This window comes from Lipotes vexillifer, unplaced genomic scaffold (genome assembly GCF_000442215.2).
Source record: "Lipotes vexillifer unplaced genomic scaffold, Lipotes_vexillifer_v1.1 scaffold1709, whole genome shotgun sequence".
NCBI lineage: Eukaryota > Metazoa > Chordata > Mammalia > Artiodactyla > Lipotidae > Lipotes > Lipotes vexillifer.
Window position 1 is genome coordinate 377,329 of NW_006788868.1, and position 16,848 is coordinate 394,176.

The 16,848-nt window shown below is 36.4% G+C and overlaps 1 protein-coding gene across 1 annotated transcript in view; it reads right to left on the bottom strand.

The window, feature by feature from the left end:
• Window positions 1-16,848, bottom strand: part of LOC103078014 (protein unc-13 homolog C-like) — a 288,547-nt gene that overhangs the window by 69,021 nt on the left and 202,678 nt on the right. The window contains exons 12-13 of the mRNA XM_007461879.1: window positions 13,111-13,199; window positions 3,235-3,384 (exon numbers count right to left, since the gene is read on the bottom strand). Coding sequence (XP_007461941.1) covers window positions 3,235-3,384; window positions 13,111-13,199 — 239 coding nt within the window. The remainder of the gene's footprint in view (window positions 1-3,234; window positions 3,385-13,110; window positions 13,200-16,848) is intronic.

Below are 16,848 nucleotides of genomic sequence, written 5' to 3' on the forward strand. Positions count from 1 at the left end.
GGGGGGGGGGGGGGCTCATATATTTCAAGGTAGCCTCATGGACTTTCTATAGTGCTACTAAGTACTCTGTACTTTTGGACTCAGAAATTATAAACTGGGTTCTGATAGAGACAGAATTGACTTTTAAATATTTAACATTTAAGGAATTAATATTTAAAGGCATGTGATGTGCGAGAGGCAAAGGGAGAGATTTCCCAGACACATTTTCATGTAGAAGTATTTCTTCTATCACTGCTGTGTATAGATACCTAATATAAAAAAAATACATGGAAGTGACCTCCTCTGGTTTAAGAGGAGAGTTGGGGGTCCCTGAGGCATAGCTATGGAACTCTGTAGCTCCACTGGTTTGGAAACCATTGTTCAAAGGTGGTAGTTCTAGCTTCCTGGTAGATAGGTATTCACTATATGGACATAGGGTGAAAACCAGATGATGTGTCATGGAAGAACAGCAGAACCTACCCTCAGAGAAATTCCTAGGATGATTTGAGACGCCAACAAACCTGCCCATTTTGCAGCAGATGTGTCATTTCCATTTCCAAAAGGTCTGAGTTTAAAAATTGATCTTGTTTTTATGGTCAGCTGATGTACTTGGCATGCTAACTAACCCTGTTTAAACTGCAGCTGAACCAATAGGAATAAAATTGTTGACATGTTTGCAGCTCTGCATGGGATTTCCGTTAGCTGGAAATGGCCCTTATAGCTTGTTTTATAGAGTGGTGAGGTCTTGATGGAGAAAATGGAGCATAAAGAAATATGATGTTTTATTTATTTAAGGAGGCTGCACAAAGAGAGTCTATACATTTATAATATAACAATTTTTAAAGGGATTGTCTCAAAACCACCTTGAAGACTTACTTTGGCCCTTAATCATTCATTTTAAATAACAAAAAATAGAGGAGAAATCTAGCAACTGCTTCCTTAATTTAGTCAGAGTTAACCAACTTGGTAATGCAAGCTGAACACATATATTTTGGAACCTGAGCTATCTATTTTGGCTGAACACAGAACCAATTAACCAGACAATTTTCAAATGCCATGTAGACTAGCTGCTAATATGATTTCCTGTCACACAGTGGATCATATTCTCATGAAAACATAACCAGCTGCTTTTCCTACCCCCTGGAACGCCCATCCCCTATTTCCATACAGCTAAACCCTAACTGCCTTTAAAGAAGACCCAACCCAAGTGGAATTTCTACTGACCATCTGAACAGGAGATTATTACTTTACACCTTGTTGCATTTATTCTACTTTTCTTATTTTTCCTTTCGAAACTCTTAGCTCCTTGAGAACAGAATTAATATCTAACTTAAAAAAAAGTCCTCTAACAAGTGGCTTTATGGCTGTACATTCTGTATTAGCCCAGAAAATTTCCACAACTCTCCATGCCTCATATAATATCTCTTTCCAAAATTTTAAAATCTTTTACAGTATTTTAAAGCTCATTGATGTTTTTCTATTTCTATATACTGTTTCTTTCTACTAAGAATTAGAGGAAATTACATACATGATGATATAATAAAGTATTATTAGAAAGAGAAAATAAGACTGAGGAAAATAAGAATCTAAATATCCTGAGAAGAAGAGCCAACCCAGTTTATGTATTAGCTCTGTTTTATAGATGATGAAATGGATTCAAGGTCCCTCAACTAGTAGATAACTGTATTAGGATAACTTCAAACTTTTTGTATGTTCCACAACTTTGCTTATAGCATATGCAAAAAGAAATAGTTTTGTCAGTGATCAATGATGTATCTCCAAACTGCTGCCTGGAATTCCAAAAACAGAAGGCATTCCAGTAGGAGTTTTAAGACGATCAGGATTGCTTTGTCCTGCCCTCCGCTCACCATCACATTCACAACTAAATGGTAGTTTCCGTAATTCAATTAAGTCTTGTCTATAGAAAAGAGCCATATAAGATGACACAAATTTCAAGGGGTTATATAGGAAATGAGGTGATAAAAGTGTCTATTAGGAAACTAAAGATATGAAGACGCCTTTCTCTCTTTCTTCCTCTTCTCTCTTTTCTTCCTCCCTTTCTTCTACTTTTTTCTTCTATGCCACTTGCCTACCTACTTCCTGCTAAGCTACCTAATTACCTATTCACCTATCTTCTAGATATTTCCCCATAGCAGACAGAAAATAAGACTTAATTTTTCTACCAAATACTAAAATTAAAGTCTAAGAACATTAGTCTTTCTTATGCAGTAAGATTATAAGCAAAGGGAAATGGAATTAAGGTAGAAGTCATATATATAGAAGAGGTTCTCCTTACTAATTCTTTCTTCGTTATCCTTATCTTTAAGGAAAGGTACTGTATCCCTCTTATTTATATTGGTCTCTTTGGCATTAATTAATTTTCCACAACAATATTAAATGAGGTAATATATGTAAACTAGTAGGTATAATACTGGTCCCATGGTAGGCATTCAAAATTATTTTTTGCTTTTCTACTTTCAGTTCCGGTTTTAAGTATCACCATTTAAGAAATCATACCTCTTGCTGCTTTAGATCAATGGTTCCCAATTGTGAACACATTTTAAAATGTAGGTGCCTGGACCCTACTCCAAACTTACAAAATTAGAACCTCGAAGAGGAGGGATGGAACAGAAGCAAAATAAACCAAACTTTCTGGTTCAGAACACCGTCTTAGTTGGTCATAAAGACCTTCATTCCCACCCACTCCCACCACTACTAGACTGGAATCTCCATGGAGTCAAGGACCTTGACTCTCCATCATCACTGTCCAGTGCCTAGATTAGAGTTTGAAAGAGGTAGACACTCAGTAAATAGTTACAGAAGGTGGGGTGAGGCAGCAATCTACTTGCCTCTGAGCTGAATTAATTGTAGTCACATTTGTGCTATTCTCTTCTTCAGCAGGTTTCTGACATGAAATCAGATATTCTGGAGTCAGCTCAGTCTTTCTCCATATCCAAGAAGTTGCAGAACAATATGTTATCTGAGAAGCATGAAATCCTAAATCTCTCTATGCCTCAGAGCAGCAACCTCCTTAGTTATCCATACTTATTTCCTCTCAATTTTTCCTTTTCTGTACATAGTCATTCCCATCTAGTAATGAATTAAGAGTTTTTCTTTTTTAATGAATTTATCTATTTCTGTAGAAGCCTTTTTAAAGCTGTCCTACACAGAGGAAAATATGTTTTTTTTTCTCTCAAATCCATATCAGCAACATTGAGGGCAGTGAATAAAGAGAAAACTGGGTAGATCACTTACATTTTGTCCAAGAAGTCCATGAGAGGTCTTAATACAACCTCTGCATCCATGGCTGTACTGTTCTTATTAGATGCGGCATTTCCAGTTGCTCTCATTTGATTTAGTTCAAAACTCATCTGTTTTATGCACTCTTCAATGATAAGCTGGAAACTGAAAATAAAGAATATAAATTCTGGAATAAGAGCAAACATTTATGCCTTCCTTTGCCTGTGTCTGTAAAATTCACCCCAGGGAGTCTGATCTGTTTGCAATGGTGTGACAGACCTTGCTCATTAGTTTTCGAACTTATTGTTTAGCTGCAAAAAATTTTGTTGCAATGAAAGCTTATTTAGAACGCTTATATGTAAAGTAGGTAAGACTGATGCTTTTCAGGTCGAATTAACTTGAGTGGGAGATCATTCGGCCCCCATCACTCACAGTAATAGCTGAGATGTCCCTCTAAGCATGTTTTGGAAAAATGACTGTGAGTGACTCTTGGCATCTGGGTACACCTTCTTCACTTAGCCTCTGGGACTCCACACCCTCTGAGCTTTCCTCCAACCTCACTAGGTGCTCCTTCTCCATTGCCTGACCTCTAACTATTGTAATAAGGTTGCCAGACTTAGCATATTAAAACACAGAATGCCTAGGTAATTTTAATTTCAGATAGTGAATAATTTTAGTGTAAGTATGCCCCGTGTGATACTTGGGACATATTTATACTAAAGATTGTCCATTTTTATATGAAGTTCAAATTTAATTGGGCATATGATGTAGTTTATCTGGCAACACTACATTGGCAATCCCACCTCTAGGCTCTATCCTTGGACCACACCATTTCTCCATCAAAAATCACTGCTGTGGGGCTCCCCTGGTGGCACAGTGGTTAAGAATCCGCCTACCAATGGAGGGGACACGGGTTCGAGCCCTGGTCCGGGAAGATCCCACATGCTGTGGAGCAACTAAGCCTGTGTGCCACAACTACTGAGCCTACGCTCGAGAGCCTGCAAGCCACAACTACTGAGCCTGTGTGCCACCCCTACAGAAGCCCACACGCCTAGAGCCTGTGCTCCGCAACATGAGAAGCCACCACAATGAGAAGCCTGCGCACCGCAATGAAGAGTAGCCCCCGCTCGCTGCAACTAGAGAAAGCCCGTGTGCGGCAACAAAGACCCAATGCAGCCAAACATACATAAATAATAAAATAAAATAAATTTATTAAAAAAAATCACTTCCTTGGCAATCATAACTAGTCTTATGATTTTCTTACTGTCTGTATACTGATGATTGCCAAATATACATCTATAGATATGACTTCTATTCTAAAATACAAACCATTATTAAACTGCCTATGTAGCCTTTTTACTTAGCTAGAAGTCTAATGAATTCTTCTCATCCAATCTAATGAAATTTTCAACATCCAATCCGTCAGCACATCTTTATAAAGTATATTAAATCTGAGGATCTATTATTACTTCCACAAAAGCTACTGCAGACCAAGCCACCATTCTTTCACCTGAACTTGTGTGATAATTTCCTACATTATCTCTCTGTTCAACCCTCTACAGGTATCTTTTAAAATAGAAACCAGATCATGTTCCTCTCTTGCTAAAAACCTTCAATGGCTTCCAGATCCACTGGAAAAAAAAAAAAAAAAAGCCTAGAATGTATTTCATGGAGTTAATTAAATCCCAACATATTCTGGCCCTGGAAACTTCCCTGATGTCATTTCTTGCCACTATTCCCTCTGCTTCATTGCAGTCCCGCCACAGTAGTCTCCCTGGTGTCCTCAGAATTCTCTGAGGACACTCTTATCTCATGGTGACTGTTATGTTCCCTCCCCCATGCAATTTCTTGTGGGTCTATTAGTCGCTCACTTATTACAGGCATAAGCCAAATGTTACCTCCTCGGAAACGTCTTTCATAAATACTCCACCTGAAATGAAATTCCTATCATTCTCCATTTCCTTACAGTTCTTTACTGCATTCTCCATTATTTGACACATTACATAGTTTTTATCTATTTGTTTGTTGCCTATTTCTCCAAATAGAATATAAGCTCCATGAGGGCAGGACTGTTTTTTTCAGTGTTATATACCCACACCATGAGTTCCTCAAGAAATATTGGCTGAATGTATCAATGGACCATCCTCCTTCCACCCACCCCTATTAAACGTGTTGAACAGATAAATGACCTGTTTAACAACACCCCATGACCTCCCCCACTTAAACCCTATGATCTACATGCCTATAATGCCCCACCAACCCCCCAAGACGGAAATATATAAATACATAGAATTTAATGTATCCAACAGCGTGAACATTTCAGTGCTCAAAGTAAGATACACCTAGAAAATAAACCCTAATCGTACCAATGAATTACTTAGATATAAACCACTTATACAGACAGACATCTCCCTAGATCTATCAGCCATTTTCATTAAAATTTTAATACTAAATCTAACATAAATTATACAGGATAACTATATACATGTTACATCATTATATAAACACAACTTGTTAATGTAGCTTAAATTCTAAAGCAAGGCACTGAAAATGCCTAGATAAGTTTACTAACTCCATAGGTTTGTTCCCAGCCTTTCTATTAGTTTTTAATAAAATTACACATGCAAGCATCCGCACCCCAGTGAGAATGCTCTCTAAATCATTACTATTAAATGGAGCAGGTATCAAGCACACTAATAGTAGTAGCTCATAGCACCTTGCTTAACCACAACCCTATGGGAAACAGCAGTGATAAAAATTCAGCCTTAAATGAAAGTTCAACTAAGTTACATTATCTAGGGTTGGTAAACTTCGTGCCAGCCATCTTGGCCATATGATTAATCCAAATAAACAGAAAACCGACATAAAGCCTGTTAAAGAGTAGTAAAAAATAAAGTTAAATTCTAACTAAACCCTAAAAAGCCATAGCTAAAATAAACTATGAAAGTGACCTTAGTATTTCCTGATTACACGACACCTAAGACCCAAACTGGGATTAGATACCCCAATATGCTTAGCCCTAAACCCTAATTATAATAACAAAATTATTCACCAGAGTACTACTGGCAGCAGCTTAAAACTCAAAGGACTTGGCAATGTTTCACACCCCTCTAGAGGAGCCTGTTCTATAATCAGTAAACCCCGATAAACCTCACCAAGCTTTGCTAATTCAGTCTATATACCGCCATCTTCAGCAAACCCTAAAAAGGAATAAAAGTAAGCATAAATACTATACATAAACAGTTAGGTCAAGGTGTAACCTACAGGATAGGAAGAAATGGGCTGCATTTTCTGTTTCGAGAATGTACTTCTCACATACGAAAGTTTTTATGAAAACTGAAAACCAAAGGAGGATTTAGTAGTAAATTAAGAATAGAGTGCTTAGTTGAACAAGGCCATGAAGCACGCACACACCACCCATCACCATCCTCAAGTATTACAACAACTTCCTATAACCTATTAACAAACACCAACTATATGAGAGGAGACAAGTTGTAACAGGGTAAGCATACTGGAAAGTGTGCTTGGATCAATCAAAGCATAGGTTAAATAAAAGCACCTCGTTTACACCTAGGGGATTTCATAATCTATGAATACTTTGAACAACTTTAGCCAAAACCTCCACAAATTTTACTAACACAAGCATATTAAATAAATCGTTCACTCAGCATTTAAAGTACAGGACATAGAAATTTAAAACAACATTTGGCGCTATAGAGAAAGCACCGTAAGGGAATGATGAAAGAAGCATTACAAGTAATAAAAAGCAAAGTTTACCCCTTTTACATTTTGCATAATGATTTAACTAGTAAACATTTAACAAAGAGAACTTAGCTAAATACCCCGAAACCAGATGAGCTACTTATGAAGTTTGTAGAACAAACTCATCTATGTAGCAAAATAGTGAGAAGGTTTATAAGCAGAGGTGAGGAGCCTAATGAGCCTGGTGACAGCTGGTTGTCCAAGAAAAAAATCTTAGTCTAACTTTAAAAATTACAAAAATTAGAAATTTTAATGTATTTTTAAATGTTAATCTAAAAAGATATAGCTTTTTAGAAATGGATACAACCTTATCTAGAGAGTAAATAAACAACACCATAGTTGGCTTAAAAGCTCCACGAATTAGGAAAGCATTCAAGCTCAACAATAACTTTATCTTAATATCAACAATAAGCAAATCAACCCCTAGTTTTACACTGGACTAATCTATTAACCAATAGAAGCAATAATGTTAATATGAGTAATAAGAAATATTTCTCCTTGCATAAGCTTACATCAGTAACTGATATTATACTGATAGTTAACAGCAAATAAACACAATCCAACGTTAAATTATTAAGTACACTGTTAACCCAACACAGGCAAGCACTCAAGGAAAGATTAGAAAAAAGATTAACTAAGTCTGTGAAGAGTAAGCCTTAGAATTACTGTTTTCATTCTTCACATCGTCTACACTAGTTTTGGAGGTTCCTACCTAAGCAGCAGCAAATAGTAAGAGATTTAAATAGTGGAGACCTTCAGCATATGCCACCATTCCTCTATGTTGTCTGTTACTTTCATACCTCCAACAATAGGAGTAATTATAATACACATTCAGGCAGGCAAGAAAAAAGCCAGTTAGGATAATGGGGGTAAATAAAAATTTGGGAAATGACCACATCATGGGAATGGTGATGAGAAGGAGGGAGTTGATTTTAGTATTGAAATCAAGTCAGTCCCATCCCTCTTTCTCCACACACAATGATTACACAGTTCATGTTATTTAAGAAGGATCCAAATGCATCAATTCCTCACATTTTATATAGAAGTTTAGGAAGTTCCACTATATAATGCTGTCATTATTCATTAAATAGAAATAATATAAATATTTATTAATGTATGTATGCATTCTACAAATGTTTAATTAATACTGTGTGCCAGTCTCAGTTACTAAGATACATCAATGAACAAAACAGATAAAATTCCTTATTCTTTTTGTTTTGTTTTTGTTTTTTTGCGGTACGAGGGCCTCTCACTGTTGTGGCCTCTCCTTTTGCGGAGCACAGGCTCCGGACCCGCAAGCTCAGCAGCCATGGCTCACGGGCCCAGCCGCTCCGTGGCATGTGGGATCCTCCTAGACCGGGGCACGAACCCGTGTCCCCTGCATCAGCAGGCGGACTCTCAACCACTGCGCCACCAGGGAAGCCCAAAATTCCTTATTCTTATGGCACATATTTGACCCTTTATTTTTGAATTTACATTATAAAAATATTATAGCCTGTTGTTAAATATTTCATTTTTCTAGTTTTTGGTTTTGCTACCTACTATGGGAAATCTTTGATGTATTTAATTTTGTTATTTATTTATTAACATCTTTATTGGAGTATAATTGCTTTACAATGGTGCATTAGTTTCTGCTTTATAACAAAGTCAGTCAGTTATACATATACATATGTTCCCATATCTCTTCCCTCTTGTGTCTCCCTCCCTCCCACCCTCCCTATCCCACCCCTCTAGGTGGTCACAAAGCACCGAGCTGATCTCCCTGTGCTATGCGGCTGCTTCCCACCAGCTATCTATTTTACGTTTGGTAGTGTATATATGTCCATGCCACTCTCTCACTTTATCACAGCTTACCCTTCCCCCTCCCCATATCCTCAAGTCTGATGTATTTTAAATGATCACAACTTGGGTGTTTATCTTGCTCCTGATACAGCAGGTTTATAAATATTGGTCCATATTATTGAGCATGTAGTCAAGGCCTGATTCTACTTCCACCATTGCGTTGTGGCTGTTTCCATCTTTGGCTCCTGACTTCTCTATGACTTTCTTTACTAGTGATACCACCATTTCTGTCCCTCTGCATTTGACTCTTTGATCCTTGGATCTCAGTTTGCCTCTGTGGATGTGGTTCATTTCTTGGATCTCTGTGTATTTATCTCATTCAATGGAATATGCTGTTTCAGGTTTAGGTTCAAAGGAAGCTGAATGCCTAACCATTTGGCTTTTTTCTGGCTGGACCTGCCTTTGGACTTTTGTCAGGTAGTGGTTGGGGGGAAGGGTGGCATTGGGGGTAGTGAAGAACACCCAGGCATCAGATGTGAGAAGGGGGTGATGGTGGTGGGTGTATTTAGTGAAGGGTAGTGGCGGTAGATACTTGGGGCAAGAGAAAGGAAAGGTAAATAATGTTGGAAAACTTGACCTAGTTGATTTACTACTGGGCGTCAGTGATCCTGCTGACTGCAGTAATAATCACCTTTGAAATAGCTACTTTCTTTTGAACTTATTCTCAAATCAGTTTACTGGGCTGGAGGATAGACTGAGCAGAAGGTATGATACTCATGATCCAAAAATGTACAAACAGGTTCTTAAAACAGACCCATATGGTAAACACCCACCAGAAGCCAGCTCTGTGTGGGGAGATGAGACATATGGAGGAAGGATTACCAGAGAATAAAAGAGAATGACATTCTACCTTAGCATGAATCCAGGGTGAATCAACACCTGCATTTGACCCGAAAATCTTTTGTCTCTATCAATTTTTGGTAAATTCACCTAAAGAGTCTTTTTTTTCTATCCATTTTATAGTTGAAAAGTTTTTATTAATCAGCAGTACCAGGTAATAATGACAGAGTCTGTGAGCACTCAAGATGCCAAACACACAGAAGAAATCCTATGAAATAGTCCTAAATTTTTAATCTACTTAATCCAGCCAGCCACTGGCATCAAAGATATCATTAAAAGAAATGTAATAAATCAAAAAACCAAGCTGCAAAATGTGTGTAAGCAGAAACCTAAGTGGCCCAGGTTTTGAAAACGTTAAGAACATCCTTAAGATATCATTGAAGTCCTATTGCTGAGTCTCAGTTCCCAGGTGGATGCCCTTTGCATGTTATCAGGAACCTGGGGACCCGGGCTTCAGATGTTTGCTTTGGCTCTGTCCTGGCTTTCCTGAAAAATCACCCTACCAGCTACATAGGGTAGAATAATTTAATTGTGGGTTTTAATAACAGTAGATGAAATGGATTTGGGGCAATTAATTATGCACTTAACTTTAAAACTCTAGACCACTAATTTAGACTGTAAGAAGGGTGGATTCAGTTTGACTTCACAGCATAAAGTCCAGCATGGAATTACCCAGTTTGACTTCACAGCATGATCACACTGATCATTATGGACTTCCCACCTACCCTGAGTGTGTGATGCAGACCTGGTTGGCAGTATGGGAAATAAATCTATGGCAACAAAGATATAATAATTATTCTTTTTATAAGGAAAGCATGACATGTGGGCTGTTTATTTCAATAATCCTAGCTCTCTTAGAGCTATATTTAAAAAATAATGAAGAAATACAAACAGGGTAACAAGGAATTTCAATATCTAGGTTAAAGAGCTGACTTCATATGACTAAAGTACTTCAAGTGCCCTCCTAAAGGCATCTCTCATTTCATAACTGAAGTTTGCTAAGTTTTTCCAATCATAATATATATTTCAGCCTTTGTAACCTGAATATTCCCCAATCTTAAACAAAACAGAATAAAAAGTACTTGTTCAGAGGATGATTTGGATACATTACAGAAAATAATTTGAATATCCTTTTTGAATTTAATTATAGTTTCTATTCTGTTTAATCATCTTATTTCCTGTAAGGTTCTGAACACCTCTAGCTATTCCTGACCCCTTTTTTCTCCCCTTAACTTTGCTAAATAACTCTATTTTTGCCTTTGTAGCTGAAGGCAACAGTCCTTCTGCTAATCACATATCAACTTACAACTAGAATAAAGACAGGTAAGCCTCTAAGTGTCACCCCAAGTCACAGCCAACAAGCCCCCAAATCTCTGGGACAATGTCTGCCTCTCCAACTCCTTGTAAGCAGAAACTTCAAACTGCTTATTAACATTTAGGCCAAGTATGCAGGATCATCCAGGTCAGCTAATAACACAAAGCAGAAGGCAGAGCTATGACCGTAAAAGCTCAATACATCAAGACTGCATCTGGCCCAGCACTTAAACTATGAGAGGGGGGTTCCATGAAAATAATGAACACATCTCTGATACTGAAGAGAAGTCCAAGCATAGGATTTTTCTTAACTTTGCCTCATTTCTACATTTGAGAAAAAAATATGATACTTTCAGTGTCTTTTTTGTTTTAGTCTTTCGGATTTAAGAGTGGCAAAACTAATCAATGAATGTGTGTTAAGCATGTATCTTTCCAAAACACACTCATAAGTGATGACTGAGATTCAAAGAGATTACTAGCCCTCTCTATAAGAGTAAATTTCAGTCTTATTTGAGAACTGAAGACATAGCTGCAAATAATAAGTCAACATTTATTGAACTAATATTTAAAGCAAATTCTGTATGAAATTAATGAACCTCATCAAAAATGTGTTTGATTTACCACTGCATTAAAAACCAAACCAAACCAAAAAAAAAAACCCCACATAGGAATAAACCTACATAAGGAGGCAAAAGACCTGTACTACAAAAACTATAAGATGCTGAAAGAAATCAAAGACCACACAAACAGGTGGAAAGATACTGTGTTCTTGGATTGGAAGGATCGATATTGTTAAAATGACCATACTACCCAAGGCAATCCTCAGATTCAATGCAAACCCTATCAAATTATCAATGGCATTTTTCACACAACTGAAACAAAAAATTTTTAAATTTTTATGGAAACACAAAGGACCCTGAATAGCCAAAGCAATCTTGAGAAAGAGGTACTGGCATGAAAACAGACACATAAATCAATGGAAAAGGACAGAAAGCCCAGAAATAAACCCATGTACTTATGGTCAATTAGTCTATGACAAAGGAGGCAAGAGTACACAATGGAGAAAAGAGAGTCTCTTCAATAAGTGGTGCTGGGAAAACTGGACAGCTACATGTAAAAGAATGAAATTAGAACATTCTCTAACACCATATACAAAAATAAACTCAAAGTGGATTAAAGACCTAAATATAAGACTGGATACTATAAAACTCTTAGAGGAAAACATAGGCAGAACACTCTTTGACATAAATCACAGCAATATTTTTTGGATCTGTCTCCTGAAGTAAAGGAAATAAAAGCAAAAATAAACAAATGGGACCTCATTAAACTTAAAAACTTTTGCACAGCAGAGGAAACCATTAACAAAATGAAAAGACAACCTACTGAATGGGAGAAAATATTTGCAAATGATATGACCGATAAGGGATTAATTCTAATCTATTTTAACATTTGCTGATGAGATGACGGCTTTTTCCTATAGATCCAAAATGAAGTTTATCTAGGATGAACTTCTCATTCTTTAGAAACACACCATAGACAAGCAAAGTTAATTAAAAAAAAAAAAGACAAAACATAGATATGTCAGTAGTTTCCCATGAGCTAATTGCATTAACATTTCTAAAGCCTAAGACAAATCATCCTGATTTAATTCAGTTATGGGGTTAAGAGTTCAGTTCTTTCGAAGTGAAACCACACTGATGTGTATGGCATGAACACAACTCATACTTGTTATATATGTGAGGATTTTATCTCTGCCTTCCCTCCTCCCTCTATTCTTTCAACAGCCAATTGCTAAGCTCTAAACACTAGAACTGCAAATAAGAATGAGATGTTAAGAAACATACAATAAAGAGAGGGAAAGAGGAAAGTTAACCAGAACTTAGAGCATAGTGTTGTAAGTGATACTCAACTGCGAGATACTGGGGAGCAGGAGTTCTGGGAAGCAAGCAATCTAAGACATCACTATAAAATCGCAGGGTCATGGAAGATTTTCCAGAGGAGGTGATGCTTAGATTGAGTCTTGAAGTTAAACGGACTTAGACAGTCAGAGGAGAGAGACAGTGTTGAAGGCATGATTATCATTAAATGAAACCTAATACATTTGGATAGTAATTACTTAGGCCACTTACTTACCTTTCACCATAAGTGACACTGAGCTCATCCAGAACCCCACTGAGTTTAACCTGAAGTTCTTTTAGAATAGTACTAGCTTCAGGATCTAGCTGCAAAGAGACCATAAACAATATTACTTTGGAGTTCTGAGAGAGCATGCCTTTTATCTCTTAGAACATTTTGCTTATTACAAGGTAAACTTCAAACAATATAGCATACATATACTGTTTCCTTTCCTTTTTTTAACCTTTGAAATCAAATGCAAAATTTAGATAATTCTAATGAAACCAGAAGAGTTCTTACATTTGAAAAAATTGATTGAAATGCATAGCATGCATACAAAAAAGAGCTAGAGAGCAAAGCCTTTGTTGGTTATAGCAGTGGGATGCAAGGTATGACAAAATATCCTACAGAACTTGATAACTTAGAAAACTGGTTACATTAGTTGAACATATGTGTTGCTTGAAAATATATTTTCATTTTTAATATCCCTGTAAATAAATAGGCCCATTGAACTTTAAAAATGGCTAAAAATTAATTTTTGCATGTTGTGCCTTATTTTTCCAAGTATGGAATTAAAAGTAATAAACAATTATCCTGTTGCTCCAGTGTGTTTCTCTGGAGGTGACAGAGCTAACTTTTCTTCCTGGATGCCAATTGGTAACTCAGAGTTCAAGATTCAAAGTTTCCCATTTTTTAAATTTATTTTTAAATTTTTCTTTTGGGGAGAGGGGGCAAAAGAAAAATAATTAAATCAAGAGGACATTTTATGCTTACTCTTACAATGTAAAAGCCAATTATTCTTTTTAACTGATTTCAGTGCTAAAATAATATCAATCAATATTAGAAAATAACATAATATAAATGAACACAAACAAATAAAACATCAAACTTTTAACGTGGGAGTATTTTTTAAAAATTAAAGGATGAACATAAACTTTACCAGCATTTAGAAAATTTTATCCTGTTTGTTAATTATTGCAAACTAGTTGTCAAAATAGAATAACTTATAATAGATGTACTGTATCTAGCTGATAGAAATTCATGTAAAGGGAAACCTAGAATATTCTCTGAAATTTAAGCCAATCTTCCTTTGAGTCTTCAGAAATTCAATTTCCTACCATTAGTACCTATAGTTCTTGCCCAAGCTGAACTATTGTTGAAGAGAGGGGCATAGGATGAAGACAACTTTGGGGAGTAGAGAAAGTTAAAGGAGGACTTGGTATAAACAAGAGAACCTAAGAACACCAAATACATATATGACCCAAATCAGTTTAAACTCCTGGGAGGCAACCCAGAACCAAAAAGTGTCCCTAATAGAATACACTGGTCATAAATCTTATAGTCCTCTAGGAACATTTTCTAATAGTAAGAAGCTATTAGGAAGAAGTATTATTTACACACCTCAGCATCTGGGTAGCTCTATGTTATGCCAACTTGATTAAAAACATTGGAGTAGAAACCAAAGATTGCATTTGACATCTGATACTTTACTAGTTATGTCAAACCAATCCTTAATGTCAATTTTCACTCACATCTAGGTGATTTCAGGATTGGTTAGTTTCTGCTCCTTTATCAGAGCCAATGTGATTCTTCTGGACTAATTTTTTTCTGTCTCTGTCATAAGAGATTACCCACACATGCACAGGCCACCTTAACAGATGCAGACTTCTCTAGCAGTTGGAAACTTACAATATCCCTAAGTCTCATACTTTGAGAGTTCCATTCACCTATAACCAGTTGCAAGGCAGTGATTCAGAAAAACAATTAGATATTACCTGTTTTTAAATAGCCCTGACACTGATGTGCATTTAAACATAATTAGCCTAATAAACCATATCTCCCCAACGCTTAACCAAGAAAACATATGTGAACTGCCCACCCCAATCCTAGGGAACCTTGTAAGCTGAATGTTTTTTTTATCACATGTTCTTGCTATTATCCAAATACCAATTTTAGACCAACTTCACTTGGATAAAAATGTTTGGGAACAGAAAATGAGAGAAGACCTCCCATAGAATTTTCTTCAGGCCCCACTCTGTGCTAAACCATGATAGGTGGTTGTTCCCCACCCACATATCTGCCACCTCCAAGGAATGGCTCTGACAGTAGGGTTTTCTTCAGGAAATTGGGTTGCTTCTTATTTAAAGTATGTATTTTGTTTCCATATTAGTTTGATATGCAGATTGAGTTAGTTTGTTCACCTGTTAAGACAATGACTTTAAAGTCATACAAAAATGGTTAGGTAGGTCAGTTGGACGAAATTATGCTCTTTTCTTATGAATCATTTTAGTCTACCTTAGGTATTTTGTGAACGGAAATTTTCTATCAAATAATTGGTTATTACTTGAAAATCTGAAACTGTCAAAATATAGCAATTTAAATAATGGATGACAGTTTTCATTTCCTGAGAGAAGCATGAGTTTCTAAGCAGGTACAGACAGAATGCCTCTGTCATATAAACAGGAAAAAAACAAACAAAAAAAAAACCAGAAAAGCTTTAGTTTTCAGTTAGGTATTTGACATTTATCTGATCCAAATCATAGGATTAAACCATTAAAATAGGAACAGTAATTTTGAGGCCAATATTCAAATTGCAGGTCTTTTGTAATAATGGGCATAAATAGCATACCCATCTAATTATAAAACAATCTCTTTGGCCAGCAAATTTACCAATTCTTGAGTTCTTCTGCATTTCTTTATGTGTCCAAATTGAGAAAAATTTCCTTACTCCTACAAACTCCCTAAAGTTTGTAAGAAATAATAAGTTGGCACTGAGAATTTATTGCCTAAATTACCAATAGCATATTTTACAAATTATTGGCTACCTTGGAAAGGTAAAAAGCTACCTAATTTTTTTCACAAATGTTTAAAACTTAGCTTAGTTCTGTAAGGAATATGACATCAAACATCAAAAGTAACTTGCGCCTTTATTTGTATTTTAGAGTTATTAAAAGCAAAAAGAGAAAGATAAACAAGAAAAAAGATAATATTTCAAGCATTCAAAAGTCAAGGTTAGTAAATTTATTTTAAATTAGAAACTGTATTAGAAAGTGTACCTAAACAACTTGGCTGGCAAAGTTATTTACACCACTGAGATACTTTACACTATTGAGCTGTGGTAATATGAATGACTTCTGGAAGAGATAGCTAGAAGGCAAAATATCTTTGCAGTTTTTTGTCCTCAAGGCTCACTTCTACTTTTCCTTTAAAAGACAATTTACTTATTACCTCCTTTTACAAATCTGACCCCAGATGTCACTCACCCCAGGCAGTCAGTGGCTCTAGTTTCTGTACTAACTCTGCTGTGCACTCTTACTGTCTATGCAGCCCTCTCTTTTAACCGTTCTCCTATGAATCTATCTCTCCCACTAAACTCTATCTTACTTAACTTTCTCTCCTGAGTGTCTGTCCCTGCAAGCCTAGGCGTTTACCAAATATTTGAGGAAGGAGGTGAGGGCAGCAAGAAGCATGAAATGATTCCCTCAAAGGGAATATTGATATCCAGAGTGCCCCTCCTCCCTAGACTGATACTTTGCGTTGACTATTAGTAGAATACTTTTGCATTTGAAATCTTTCATTCCTTAGCCACCATATATTCTGGAACTACCAAGTTAGTCCTAATTTCAAGTTTTTGTGTCATTGCCAGACCATGTCAGATTATGCCCTGATATTTGTTCGGTTCTAAAAATATGGTTACCATACCCCCACTGTATTTTTTTTTCCTAGCATAAATTCTTTCCCTAATTGGCCTATAGA